Genomic DNA, 15,872 nt, shown 5'->3' with positions numbered 1-15,872 from the left:
ATTTGCATTTCCCTTATGACTAAAGATGTTGAACACTTCTTTAGGTGATTCTCAGCCATTCGGCATTCCTCAGCTGTGAATTCTTTGTTTAGCTCTGAACCCCATTTTTTAATAGGGTTATTTGTTTCCCTGCGGTCTAACTTCTTGAGTTCTTTGTATATTTTGGATATAAGGCCTCTATCTGTTGTAGGATTGGTAAAGATCTTTTCCCAATCTGTTGGTTGCCGTTTTGTCCTAACCACAGTGTCCTTTGCCTTACAGAAGCTTTGCAGTTTTATGAGATCCCATTTGTCAATTCTTGATCTTAGAGCATAAGCCATTGGTGTTTTGTTCAGGAAATTTTTTCCAGTGCCCATGTGTTCCAGATGCTTCCCTAGTTTTTCTTCTATTAGTTTGAGTGTGTCTGGTTTGATGTGGAGGTCCTTGATCCACTTGGACTTAAGCTTTGTACAGGGTGATAAGCATGGATCGATCTGCATTCTTCTACATGTTGCTCTCCAGTTGAACCAGCACCATTTGCTGAAAATGCTATCTTTTTTCCATTGGATGGTTTTGGCTCCTTTGTCAAAAATCAAGTGACCATAGGTGTGTGGGTTCATTTCTGGGTCTTCAATTCTATTCCATTGGTCTATCTGTCTGTCTCTGTACCAATACCATGCAGTTTTTATCACTATTGCTCTGTAATACTGCTTGAGTTCAGGGATAGTGATTCCCCCTGAAGTCCTCTTATTGTTGAGGATAGCTTTAGCTATCCTGGGTTTTTTGTTATTCCAGATGAATTTGCAAATTGTTCTGTCTAACTCTTTGAAGAATTGGATTGGTATTTTGATGGGGATTGCATTGAATCTGTAGATTGCTTTTGGTAAAATGGCCATTTTTACTATATTAATCCTGCCAATCCATGAGCATGGGAGATCTTTCCATCTTCTGAGGTCTTCTTCAATTTCTTTCCTCAGTGTCTTGAAGTTCTTATTGTACAGATCTTTTACTTGCTTGGTTAAAGTCACACCGAGGTACTTTATATTATTTGGGTCTATTATGAAGGGTGTCGTTTCCCTAATTTCTTTCTCGGCTTGTTTCTCTTTTGTATAGAGGAAGGCAACTGATTTATTTGAGTTAATTTTATACCCAGCCACTTTGCTGAAGTTGTTTATCAGCTTTAGTAGTTCTCTGGTGGAACTTTTGGGATCACTTAAATATACTATCATGTCGTCTGCAAATAGTGATATTTTGACCTCTTCTTTTCCGATCTGTATCCCCTTGATCTCCTTTTGTTGTCTGATTGCTCTGGCTAGAACTTCAAGAACTATATTGAATAAGTAGTGAGAGAGTGGGCAGCCTTGTCTAGTCCCTGATTTTAGTGGGATTGCTTCAAGTTTCTCTCCATTTAGTTTAATGTTAGCAACTGGTTTGCTGTATATGGCTTTTACTATGTTTAGGTATGGGCCTTGAATTCCTATTCTTTCCAGGACTTTTATCATGAAGGGGTGTTGAATTTTGTCAAATGCTTTCTCAGCATCTAATGAAATGATCATGTGGTTCTGTTCTTTCAGTTTGTTTATATGATGGATCACGTTGATGGTTTTCCGTATATTAAACCATCCCTGCATGCCTGGGATGAAGCGTACTTGATCATGGTGGATGATTGTTTTGATGTGCTCTTGAATTCGGTGTGCCAGAATTTTATTGAGTATTTTTGCGTCGATATTCATAAGGGAAGTTGGTCTGAAGTTCTCTTTCTTTGTTGGGTCTTTGTGTGGTTTAGGTATAAGAGTAATTGTGGCTTCGTAGAAGGAATTCGGTAGTGCTCCATCTGTTTCAATTTTGTGGAATAGTTTGGATAATATTGGTATGAGGTCTTCTATGAAGGTTTGATAGAATTCTGCACTAAACCCGTCTGGACCTGGGCTCTTTTTGGTTGGGAGACCTTTAATGACTGCTTCTATTTCCTTAGGAGTTATGGGGTTGTTTAACTGGTTTATCTGTTCCTGATTTAACTTCGATACCTGGTATCTGTCTAGGAAATTGTCCATTTCCTGAAGATTTTCAAGTTTTGTTGAATATAGGTTTTTATAGTAAGATCTGATGATTTTTTGAATTTCCTCTGAATCTGTAGTTATGTCTCCCTTTTCATTTCTGATTTTGTTAATTTGGACGCACTCTCTGTGTCCTCTCGTTAGTCTGGCTAAGGGTTTATCTATCTTGTTGATTTTCTCAAAGAACCAACTTTTGGTTCTGTTGATTCTTTCTATGGTCCTTTTTGTTTCTACTTGGTTGATTTCAGCTCTGAGTTTGATTATTTCCTGCCTTCTACTCCTCCTGGGTGTATTTGCTTCTTTTTCCCTTTCTATATGCATCTCTAACTCCACTCCCTTCTCTCATCTCCCCCCGCCCCCTCTCACTCTCCCCGCATGAACACAGTGGGGATGGGAGAGAGAAGGAGGGAGGGAGATTCATATTGATAACTTGCAATCTAATATTGTAGATTCATTGTACCCTTCAACATGTTTATATGCTAACTTGTTTATCCATGGGTTTTTCTTTTCACATTTGAACAGTTGTGTATAATTTCTTCTCTGATAACTAGTATACATCCTTTTATATACTTATTTACTTAAAAATGTTCCTTCAGTAATCAAAAGCAAGAATAAATCATGGCAAGGTGCCTTAGCAATTAAGGGCACCTGCTTTCTTGCCTGATGACCTCCCACCTCACATCAGGAAAGGAGAGAACTTGGTCCTGCCACTCGTCTTCTGACTTCTGCCTGGCATTTCTTCCTCATTCCTGTATACATACATGCTGTGTGTGTGTGTTCGTGTGTGTGTATGCATGTGAGTGTATGCGTGTGCGTGTATGTATATGTATATATGTAAAGAAGTTGCTGTGGCATGGGAGATAGCTAAGCAGGTAAGGCATTTCCCATACGTGTGTGAAGATGAGGAACTGGAGTTTGGATCCCCAATGGCCACATAAAAGCGAGGTAGACATGGCAACACAGCAGTGTTCCTGTACTAGTCAGGAGATGGAGCCTGAGTCTCCCCAGTGTAGACGTTGTATGTTGAGTGCTGGCATCAGTGCCTCACATTCATCAGGGGACCCTCCGTCATGTTGAAGAGGGAGAGCAAGGAAGGACGATGCTGAGAATGACTTTAGCATGTGTATTCATGTGCACCTGACCACAGAAATGCGAACAGCCAAACACATGCACACACATTAGGACATGCACACAAATAGGCAAAGAAATAAATAGACACACAGGGAAGAAATGAGTGTGTTATTGAAGGTGAGGGCCAGTGTATGAAAACCAGTACAATGGAGGTTATCTTGTAACTGATAGATAATAAAAGTATAAAGTGTGTTGAATTTTTAAAAATTGTCTCAAATTAATATAGAATTTTCTAATATTAGTGTTGGTTTGTTAGGGTTTAACATTTTCCTTGGTGGAGTATTTCGAAATGAAATGTCATCTATTATTATTATTATTATTATTATTATTATTATATAATCTTTTTACCTTTTACTTGGTAATTCTAAACTTTTAGCTGTTTTTTTAAAAAAAAGATTTATTTGGATTAGTTTTAATCATGTGGAGTGTGCATCAGTGTGGGTGAGTATCCATGGGTACACTGTCTGTGGGGTTCAGTGGAGGGTGATGATGGGTGTCCTGGAGCTGCAGTTGGTTGGGAGCACCTGATATGGATGCTGGGGCTAAGGTAACTTCTCTGCAAGAACATCATGTGCTCTTAACTGAGGGACTACCTCTTGCCCCAACATGTGCCCTTTTAAATATATAGGTAAACACGTTTCCAGAGCTATAGGCCGTGCTTTGGTATACAATGGTGCTCATTAAATGTTTGATTTAACAAGGGAGATTCTTGAGAAATTTAGTTTGTGTGGTCAGTGAACTTGTCTCTGGTACTTTTTATGTTTTGAATCTGTGTAAAATCACATGAGGTTAACAGGTTTTATTGGTCCTACAAGTTGATTTGAGTTGTAGATGTTCCGGAAGTGAGTAATTTATGCTGCCCAGATAGTTTAGTGTTTCTGCTTGTCAGTGACATTAGACATGCTCCAAATCACTTAAAAATTCAAGAGAATTACTGCAATGCATTTGAATATTAGCATACATGGTAGTAGTTAGGTTGTAATTATCCTCTTGGCACTGATGTGCTGACTACCCTTGTGGTGACTCTGCTCTCTTCTTAAATTATTAATGTAAACTCATTAAAATTATTCTTCGTATTGGGATATATATATGTATATATATATGGAATTAAGAAAATGTAAGACTGAAGGAAAACAGAGGTAGTTAACTTATAGTTATGAAGTCCTAGAGGTAGATCCATATGTTTACCTCTATAAGACACTGAAGAATTAGACATTACAGGTATTCTACTGATACCAGTGGTTGCTTTTTTTCTTTTTTTTACTTTTACTGCTTTAAATTACATATTAAGTGGCAAAGAGAAGGCATTGTTCCAGTAACTAACTTCATGTCAGCCTATTTATATTTGTCACCTAAGTTTTGATTTTGTTTATCATTAGCAGCTTTATATTGCAGATGTTTATATTTAAAATTGGAACCCATTGTAGGTTTAAGTATAGTTAAAAGACTTATGTATTAAGTACAGTAAAGAATGCTTAGTGGTGAATTTTGCGTATTTTCCTGAGGATTGAGGGATGTTTTAGGGAAGATTGTGGAGGTACATCTCAGGTCATCCAAGCAGTCCCTTTAGAAGCCATCATGTGGAGCAGTCTCAGGTACAGAGAGGTCCACGATGAGTCCTTGCTGGTATTTCCAGGAACCATTTCCCTGCAGAGTTTGTATATATATCTATACCATGTATTTTCTTTTTATAATTTAAAAAATAAAATCAACATTAATTGATAACTTCTTGGAAGTTGTCTAAAAGTCATTGAATTGTTTGACAGAGGTGAGCAGGCCACTCCATCACTACTCTCCACTGGTAACTGTTCATGTCTATTTGTCAGACATGGGATTCTGACTTACTGTACAAAGAAATGATCTAGGCCAGTCAATTTACCTTTTAGCTAAGCTGAGATGAAAGGAGGGAGGTCCTCATGCAGGAACAAAAGAATCTGCTCAAGACAGGTCAAAGGAAATGGCCACTATTACCTTTAATAGTCACTTAGCAAGAAGGAGACTGCTTGGGTTAGACAAATAGCTAGGGTAGGAGTATAAAGACAGGCGTGCTCATTACCTTTTGTGCCCTTGGATATCCTTAGGAAAGAATCTGGGCAGCATAAGCTCTGTACGTCTCTCCATCTTGCATTTGGTGCATTTAGAATAAATTTCACCAAGGGATTAAAAAAGATTTAGAAATTATGTGGGATAAATATCCTTCTAATTTTTGTGATGTCAGGCAGACATCCTTATCTCACTAATGTGTTTTGATACCACAGGGGATAAAGCTTTTCAAGTATTTTCATCTTTCTGGCTAATGGATTTCAAGATATGCAGCGGCAAGCATCCTTCCCATCTCCCTCTGCCCTCTGCTTCCTTTGAAGTTAGGTGAAATGAAAGGAACTGGAGACCTGGGTTGAGAAGGAGACTGTCTCTTCCTTCACACATTTTTCCCCCTCTCAGTTTTATTTCCTTTATACTTTATTTTTATTTTGGTAGGGAAGTTATTTTTTAATTAATTTCTCAATTAGTTGGTTTATTTCCTGTGCTTAATCTGAAGTGTTTCTAAATAAGCATTTGTTTGACTATCTGTTGTATGTAATGCGGATATTTTCTGTGTGACTGATTTCCTTTTCTGTACTTATTTCAGTTGTTTTATTTGCATTTTATTGTAACCACATTCATTCACTGAGTGCAGACATTTTGCAAAGGACTTGTGAATTAGTCAGAATGAGCGGCTGCCATACTAGGGTGCGTCACATAGAGATGTGAGCATTTACTAATGGTCTTCCTTATTTCTAGGAGATTTGGCTTTTTAGCTCATTGATTTTTCTTCCTGTAACTACCAGCACCATTGTCTTTAATGACTTCCCTACAGAGATGATCTATCCAACACTTCACTTTGTTATACCAGTCATCTTTAGAACTGATACGTAAATGAGAAAATGAGCCTTTTAGTCTATTTGAGAATAACTGCCAGAGATATTAGATACAGTTAGAGTGAGTAGATAGTGACTATCATAGTGTATAGTATAGTGAATTATAGTGAATATGTGTTATTCTTAGGAGTGTATATTCCCTAGTGTATTTTCTAATAACCACTTTGATATCATGATGAGTAAAAATAGTTTCCCTAAAAGTAATTTGATTTTCATTGTTAGTTATGTAGTATTGCATAAAGTTTTGGCAAATTAAAAAGCAAAAGAAGCAGACAAAAGAAGTACTAGATTTTTAACCTGTGTTTAAATGTGCTTAACTTCTTTTCTTTGTACATCTAATCTCAAGAGTTTTCCTTATTGTTACATTGATGTCTTCCTCATTTTCCATCGGGGATCCGTTCAGTCCTGAACAGCAGGTCTCTGCTGCTGATCTTACCTTGAATGTCCATACTGTTTCCAAGCTACTTGAGTAGCCTGTAAGTTTTCTGCCCCAGTGGCAGCTCTTTTGTTTCCTTAGACTTTAATTGCACTGGGCATGGCAGAGGCCTTTGAAATCCTGCCTGTGGGGCTTTCATTGATCACAGTAGTGAAAATTGTATGTCTCATACTGTGCTTGTTTCTCCCATTTCCTTATTGTTCTCATGTACATATAAATAGTAATGTACTTCCTATTTATAGTACAGTGTGTATGTGCGCGCGCGCGCGCGCGCGTGTGTGTGTGTGTGTGTGTGTGTGTGTGTGTGTGTGTGTGTGTGTGTGTGTTTGATCATTCTGGGGATTATACCCAAAGGAGCGCTAGCCTTCTCAACAAAAAAATCTCATTGGGGTCACCCTGCACAGGGCTTTATACTTATCGCAGAAACTATAGATATGCCAAATTTAAAAGCAGGTTTGAGTACCTCCTATTGAATTGTTGGTCAGAGGATGTCTTGGGATTCACAAATGATATTTAAAAGTATATGAAGTCTTGAGAATGAAAGTAATTGTATTGAGTTTCAATAGTTGAATATGCCTAAATATTACTTTATTATGTTTCTAATAGTACGAACTTAATACATTTGCATGGCATGTTACATTTGAAAAAAACCCCAAATATTTTCAATTTCAAAATATTCAGTGTTCTTTTTAATATCATTTGTGAATAAAATTATGAATTTTATCACCTCAAAATAGTACTTTTATTAGTTGTATCTTGCTGTTACTAGGAAAGATGTGATGATTTTCATATTTTATAGATAATCTTCATGGAACATGAGTTCAAAACTTTCTTTTGATTTGTTTTACAGGGAAGTCTTAGAAGTAGCCGACAGATCTCGCCTCAGGAATTCATCCATGAGCTGAAAATGGGTTACACAGGCGAGAGACTTTTCACATATCTGGAGTCACTCCGAGTATCATTGACCAGTAATCCAGTGAGGTAAGTCATCTCTGGATGTCACTGTAGCATGTTACTTAATTGAACAGAATGCCATTTTTATTTAGTCCAAATTCAAATGGCTAGTGTATACTAACAGTTTCTCAAGGTAAAAACCCAATACCAAATGGTCACTACTGAAAAATATGTATACAAGTAACACACAGACTAAGCAGGTTGAGTTATGTGTTTAGGAACACACACACACACACACAGACACACAGACACATAGACACACAGACACACAGACACGCAGACACACAGACACACACACATACACACACACACACACACACACACACACACACACACACACACTCTCACTCTTGTATGTAACAGAAGAAGCCATGAACAAAGCCTTGAATTTGAAAGAGAGCAAGGCGATTGGTCATGGGAGAGTGTGAGTGGGGATGAAAGGGAAAGAAGAAATTGTGCAGTAATATTATAGTCTCAAATAAAAAAATTATTAGAAAAAATATAAAGTATATTCATGAAGAAAAGGTCTCAGTAAGGAAAATATAACTGATAGATTTAAAATAGATTATAGAATTCTTAAAGATCTGTTTTCTGAAAGAATATCATAATAAAAATATATTAATTTAGTATGAGTAAGTTTTACTTTCATATTGTTAAAATGCATGCTGATTCTTATTGACATAGCTAGGCTTACCACTTGTTCATTATTTCCCTCTTTTGAAAATGGTGTCTTGTATAGGTGCTATAGATTAATGTTCTGTATTTCCCAAATACAAAGATATTACAATCAAGTTAGAATTTTAAGCTTACCAGCCAACCAGCCAACCAACCAACTAACCAACCAACAATCAAACAAAAATAAAACAACAAAGTTTTCCAGAAATCCACACTTAGATAGGTGTCTTTGTTTTTGTCTTGGATGTTTTATGTATTTACATTTCAAATGTTATGCTCTTTCCCCATCTCCCTTCCCTCCTCTCCCCTGCTTCTGTGAAGGTGCTCCCGCTCCCATCCACCCACTTCCACCTCCACACGCTGGCATTTTCCTACACTGGGGAAACGAACCTTCACAGGACCAAGGGCTTCTCCTCCTATTGATGCTGGACAATGCCATCCTCTGCTATAATGTGACTGGAGCCATGGGTCCCTCCATGTGTACTCTTTGATTGATGATTTAGTCCCTGGGAGCTCTGGGGTTCTGGTTGGTTGACATTGTTCTTCTCATGGGGATGCAACCCCCTCCTCAGTTCCTTCAGTCCTTTCTCTAACTCCCCCATTGGAGACCACATTCTCAGTTCAGTGGTTGGCTGTAAGCATCCTCATCTGTATCAGTAAGGCTCTGGCAGAGCCTCCCAAGAGACATCCATATCAGGCTCCTGTCAGCAAGCACTTCTTGGCATCAGCAATAGTGACTGGGTTTTGTGGCTGCATATGGGATGGATCCCCAGGTAGGGCAGTCTGTGCTCCATTCTTTGTCCCTGTATTTCCTCCCGTGCGTATTTTGTTCCCCCTTTTAAGAAGGACTGAAGCATCCACATTTTGGTATTCCTTCTTTTTGAACTTCATATGGTCTTGTGAATTGTTTCTTGGGTAATCCGAGCTTTTGGGCATAGCTGGATGTCTTTTATGTGACATCCATACCATATCTTTTTCTGTGGATCAGTTTTGCATGTTAAAGATTAGGCAACATTTTGTTGTCTTTGAGAAATTTTGATTTAAGAAATATTATCTTAAAAATTTACAAGGCAAAGTAATGGTGACAAACTGACCCCATTTAAAATTTTGCTAGATTAAAGGACAGAATTCAGTTTTCATAGAGATTTTATGCTAACTCTGAATTAAGTCACTGTCTTTACCAGAATATTCTTGAACAAACCCAAGGAGTTGTCAGTAAACATTTGAGTAGTCGGAGTTCGAAAATGCATCTGAGAAGGATGTTGGCTTGTTACGTAAGGAGCAGTTGTTTTTGGATAGAATGTATGTGTGTATGTGTATGTTCATAATACACAAATAAAGATTTGGAAAGCTGCTATGGAACGGTGCAGATGGTATGAAGAATAACTTCTTGGATATTCTTTGTGATAAGTACTTTTTTGGACATTTTTAGGTTTGGCTATAAGAGGAGAAAGTCTCTGATGGCAAAAATATTTCACACAAAAGCCCAGGTTTTAAGACATGGAAGTGAGTAGGGATAAACAGTAACAACACAATCTTTGTTATATTTCAGTTTTATGTGTTTGTTAGACAGTGGCCTAAAGACGGCTGGGGGATGAAAATCAGGTATTACAGATCAGCTCCTTTGTCTCATTCCTATGAAGATATGATGTGAAGTCTGTAAAGCTCTTCTGTTTGAGGAAATTCATTGATTATTCAATAATCTTTGTGACAGTTTGTAGCTAGTTTTGAACACTGGTAAAAAGATTAATTTTTTTTCAAATTACCAAATATAACTTTCAGTGCATCTTGACAAAGCCAATAGTTCTGTTTGAGTGATTGAATACGTTGGGTAAAAGCAAAAACAGGTAGACACTAAGATCATTATGATTGATTTCAAGCATTTATAGTTCTTACCCACTTATGCATATGTCAGATTAGCTATAGGATATGTATTCATTTTCTAATTTTGATGCAGCTGTCAAGGGCAAAAATCTCTGATGAAGCTCAGTGTAACGAAGTCATTGTTTTTTGATCTTAGTATTTTTTTGTATATACATTTTGCTTTTCCAGTTTTGTAAGAGATGTTTTTTCATTTTTGCAGACATTTTCTTAGGGTATTTAAAAGGTAGGTTTGATTGTCTTGATAAATCTTGACAAAATAATTTCAGTGAATTTTGCAGCAAAATATGTTTCACCTAAACAAATTTCATATTATCATTTCATGTATTGAGTGTCAACTCCATTGTCTATTTTGTCAACATTCTTGGCTGGACAACACAAAGCATGTTTAAAGCTGGTGGCAAGCATTGTGCTTGCTGGGACCAACATGATCTGAAGAAGTCTTTTTAAGACAAAGATTTGGAAGTCAGTAGTATGCACCCCCTTTTCTAATCCTGTCATTTATACTTGCTATTTTTTCCCTCTACTTCATTATTTGTTCTGAGTTCTCAGAACCAGTTTTATTGCAGTCTTTATTGGGCTGATAGATGACCACTTTACTGAAGGTGTGTGTCTTTGAGACTCCAGTATTTCCCAGTCTGTTTGGGCTTGATGCTGCATTCTAAATCACAGTTGTCTCATAGAAGATGTTAGATTTCTGGAACTTTATACATGATCAGTGGAGTAAAAGAGTCTTGAGGCTTACTTTCCTCTTTTTCTCTCTGTATTTAGTTCTCCCTTTAAATGGTGGACATCAGCAGCACCACCACCACCACCACCATCATGGTGTTTATTATAATTGAGACAAAGTCTCACCTTGTTGTCTAAACTGGTCTTGAACTAGAATCAGTGCTGGAATCCGGGTGTCCCACCTTAGTTGACTTGCAGTTGTTACAATGTAAGGAAACATGTTTTTAACAATGTAGGTAGGAATTTCAAGTTGTATTTTAGTGAGTGTTGGGGGTGGGGCTGTTGAGAACATGTTTCAGACTAGAAAATAGTAATGAATGTGAAATTTTAAACTATATACCCACTAAGTCCTAATTTCTCTCAATGATGCATTAGGAAAGTGACAACTTCTTTTGGCCTATAACTTGTTAGGAACACTCACAGTAGTAAGATGGTATTGCTTTCTGTGTGTGTATTTCTTTTTTTTTCTTATGGTCATGCTGTGGAATTAGTAGCATAAATGCTTTTTTATGTTACTCTGTATTCCCTCCTTATTAAAAATATGCCAATATGCCCCAGGTGGCTTTTCTTTTAGTGTTATGTTTTAAAATTTTGAATGAAGATAGATGCATATTTAAAAATACTAATGATAAAAGCATGGGAAGAACAGACCCACGTTTATGGAAGCGTCTGTAAGGATCACTTCTGAGATGGCGTACTAGAAGTTCCCTTGGTGACGCATGCTCTTGTGCTTTTTCTGTGTCTATCTGGCAGAGCTCAGACTGCTTCCTTCTCTTGCTTAGCACAATAGCTGCTAGTCACAGTGGTTCTTTCTATTTAATTAATTAACATCGAATTAGAAAGTGCCACCTTTTTAATTGCTCAGGAGCCACATGTGAATAATGGATGCTGTACCAGACTGTACGAAGAGGCCATTTCTGTTATGATGAGAATTCTACTAGACAGCACTGTCTAGAGAACTTAGCTCTTATGTATGTCCCCTGACTCCATTTACACAGTTTCTGTGTTTATCCCACCTCAGCACCTAGTATGACAATATTCTGTGAAAGAATGTTAACAAATAATGTTCTAAGGACTGTTTGAAAACCCCTGAGGGTAATTGGCCATCGATATCAAGAGGGCCTTGAATAGAAAGGTGGTTTGGGAGGTTCCTTTGACAAGACGTCCTTTCTGAGGAATAAAGATTGAGTGAGCTTTCTATCAATTCTGAAGGGTCACAAAAGGAGAACGGAGGCTTGCCAGCCAGGCAGGGGTATAGTACAGTCCTTTGATGCCCTCAGGATGGCTGCTGAGAGCCAGGAATTAATATCCTAACAGTCATACAAACATCCCCTTATGTGGTTAAAAATGTTAGTGCGATTCATTTTTTTTTTCTTGAGTAGTATGTTCCTCAGAGAGACGTGCCTACTTTTACTTCTTAAAAGCATTTTAAAGAATTGTTTTATAATGAGTAAAAAACTGTAATGTATGGTGTTAATATTTATGTTTGCCTCTTTCTTTAGATAGTGCCATGCATCTTAAAATATGTCTTTTATTATTTATGGCTTAATTAATGCTCAGACTTCATAATTTTTATAGCATACATTATTGCTTATAGGAATATTTGTTGACGATATCTTTTACTTTCAGACAGTTTTGAAGTCTTTCTAAAAGTGATTTCAATGAGTCAATATTAATGACAAATGTTCTGGCAGGGAACCCCATGTTGAACTCCTTCCCACCCCATGTTTCCCGAGGGAATGTTGATTCGTTTGCTCCCTTGGTAGGCTAAGTTTGAGACCCAAGAGGACCGAACTTTCTCCCCACGAGGAGGCTTCCTCTTTGTTTATCATCATACAGCAGCTTTATTCTGACTTCATAGGCATAGCAAAATGTGTTTTAAATACTTGGTCTCTGAACTAACATTACCTGTGCCTTAAAAGGGCTGACTTTGAATGCAAACTTGACAATCAAAGTAGAGACACTGGAAATTCTGCAGTTCTTTTAATAAATATGTATGCATATTCTGTAGAGTCATTCAGCTCAATTTATACTTGACCCGAAAGCTCCTAGAATTCTAAGGTTTTCCTAGTGTATTGTAAGAACCAACACATAGGTATACTTGTATCTCCTTCCCAGTCTGTTAATACAAAATATAATTGCTGTTTCGATGACCAAGACAGACTTCTATAACGAAAAATACCATTAATACAGAGTCAGTGACAACATAACAGAGTTCAAAGCCTCCATCTTTATGTCAGTACTACGTAGACCTTCTGCATTGATTGATAGGCATGGTGTATCCACACTGTGAGATGAAGTAGCTACTTCCGGATGTGGTTATTGGGCATTTGAGTAGTGGGTGCTATGGTGTGGTTGGGTTATAGATGACTGGGCTTGAACAATGAATATTTTAGGTTGTTAGTTACACATAATTAAGCAGAACCTGTAAATTAAAACTAAAGATAGCTTACTGTTAAAGAAACAGTAACAAAAGATAACAGACTTCAAGCACTAGAGTCCCTACTGTCTTAAACACAGAGACTTGGCATAATTGTTTTCAGGCTAATTGTTTGAGCTTTCTACTGCGTTTAGTGAATTGCTAGTTATGGTGTGTAAAGGACTTAATGAAAACATTTGTCTTACATCAGAAGAAGCCTTACCGAGGAGAGCAGAATGTTGACAATAGGAGGGAATTTTAGTGTTCAATTCAGAAAACACTATAAATGTGAAAATTCCATTTAAGTATCTGTATTGGCCACGGGTTTGTACTTTCTTATATTACTTGGACAATGTATGTTGAAAACAAACAGGTGCTATCTATTGTTATTGTTAAGATTTATAGGAGTGACAGTAAAAACAACAATAACTACAACAAAATACCCAAATGAGTCTTAAAGTAACTGACATGTCCTGCGTACTTGGTAGGACTAGGGATGAATCAGACCTTGGCCCAGCAGAACCTTATAAAACAATGGAATTGAAGTTTGTTTATGCTGTTGAGTACTGAGCCCCTCATCAAATGTGGCTTATGAGTACTTAATATGTGCCAGGTTGACTGAGCAATTGAATATGAAATTGAAGTTGCCACCTTTGGTAACCCTGCTGGACAATACAGTTTTAACAATTGAAAGCTTGTTTCTCTGTGTTCGGGATGTGGCTCTGTGATACCATTATCAGATTCGCACTTTCATTAGGAAGAATTTGACAAAATACAAGGGAAGGAGTAGCAAAGAGGTTTTAAAGGGAAAGTACACTTGCAAGGGGTGTGAGAACATCCTGCACTGGAGAATGGTCTGTAGAGTGTTAGGTTGTTCAGTTATCTTCCCCCACTGCACGCTATCATTTCATTTCTCCCAGGTTTGTCTCCCATAGCGTGTGTTCTCATCTGCAAATGGACTGAATCCAAAATTTTCCTGTATTTGTGGTGACTTGTGAACTCAACTTCGTGAATGATTGCCGAGGGAGACATCTTGTTCTTGTTGAGATAGTGTTAAACAAGACATCCTGTTTTTAAGTTGTTTTGGTACATAGACAGACAGTGGCCAGTAGACAATCAGTTTGTAGGTGTATTATGTAGAACTTGGGCTGTTTTAGCATCTCTCACTTAGCCCTACCTCTCAGGTCAAAACATTACTTGCCTAGCAGGTATGGTAGCTCTGGGTTCAGCCCTAATCCATACTCTCAGTTGATTTCCTGTGTGTAGTGGTTTAGAGCCTTTATACTCCTGAGTTTATCCCCATGGCTGCCCTCCTTATGATAATGTGCATATCTGAGAAATATGTTATTCTGGAATTTTAATGTGGAACCCAGAAGATCAAAGCCCATGTTAAATAGATTTAAATGGTAACATGAGAATAGGGAAATTGATACATGAAATAAAGTGAAATGGACAAACCTACGCTGCTCATTTTGTGGAACAGGAGATCAAATATGTAGTGCATCCTTCTGCAGTCTCCTGTAAGAAAAATAGATCAGATACCAGGGCCTTTTCTGCCTTCCATTCAGTGATTTCATGTAAAAAGAAATTCCTAAGCTATGCGAAAGAATATCTGATACCACAACTCTTGTCTAATAAAAAGTGGAATCCATAGTAGATTAACATATTATTAGAATACAGGGCAGAATTTGTTAATCTACCCATGGTGTTTGTATTCTTATGTCTATGCTAATGAACACAGTAAACAAAAGGCATGAAGATATGAGACAGAAATCATGATGCTGTGGAGTGAATGGTAGTGAAAGGTAGGGAGGATGTGAATGCCTTTGATCTGGAAAAGCATTTCAGAAATGACCAAAGGGTCTTAATTTACCAAAGAAAAATAAAGGAACCAAGAGTAGAAATTTGAGAGCATTTTAGATGCAAGCCGGTCACAAACTGTTGCTGTTTAAGAGAGCAAATGAATGCAAATGCTGGACTGGGTGGAGCTCTGTTGGAAGACCCTCTGAACAGTGTGGCAGGGCAGTGTGAGGAGAGGAGGTTAGAATCTGACAGACTTTTGCAGGTAGGCAGTTGCTCAGTCTCGAAGAAAATATTGGAGTTTCCGCCCTCTAAATCACTTGAAATCATTGAACATCTTCAAGATGATGAATACTGAAGTGGAAACTTAAGGTTCTTTGGAAAGTCAGTTGTGTTGGATGGTGTTTTGCTGGAGTGAAGGAGTGTTTTCTAGAAATTGACACATGTGAAAGGCTAAGGCAGACTTGTGAAGGAATGTTTCACTGAAGTAGACACAGGTAAAAGGATGTTCTGCTAAAGCAAGCACAGGAAAGGACATATGACGAAAGATTCTTCACTAATGACACATGTGCATTAGTCTGCCTTACATTGCATAATTGAGCCCCATTTGTTGGGATTCCATAGAGAGAAAGGCAGGAAGAAACTTCTGGTGGTGTGCTGCAGCTTTTTGTCAACTGTGTGGACTCAGGGTGATTGGCAGAGTGATGTTAGCTGGAAATACTCACATGCTGAGGCAAGACACATGCTGAGAGGCAAGACCCCTGGAGGACATATGATGTTTGGAAGGAGTATAAAAAAGGACCCGAGGGACAGTGACTGAGACTGAGGTAGGCTTGCTTATAGAGCTAGATGTACAGCACGTTGGTCTCATGTTGCTGAGAGAGGCATGGCTA

General features: G+C 37.8%; 1 protein-coding gene across 2 annotated transcripts in view; it reads left to right on the top strand.

Moving 5' to 3' along the window:
- Diaph3 (diaphanous-related formin 3) overlaps positions 1-15,872 on the top strand; it is a 459,706-nt gene that overhangs the window by 103,761 nt on the left and 340,073 nt on the right. For both annotated transcript variants that reach the window (XM_087585391.1, NM_001305172.1), the window contains 1 exon segment: positions 7,372-7,502. In XM_087585391.1, coding sequence (XP_087441517.1) covers positions 7,372-7,502 — 131 coding nt within the window.

The sequence above is a fragment of the Rattus norvegicus genome, chromosome 15 (assembly GCF_021556685.1).
Source record: "Rattus norvegicus strain SHRSP/BbbUtx chromosome 15, alternate assembly SHRSP_T2T, whole genome shotgun sequence".
NCBI lineage: Eukaryota > Metazoa > Chordata > Mammalia > Rodentia > Muridae > Rattus > Rattus norvegicus.
Note: the sequence above shows the minus strand (reverse complement) of the source record. Positions and strands in the feature narration are given on the sequence as shown.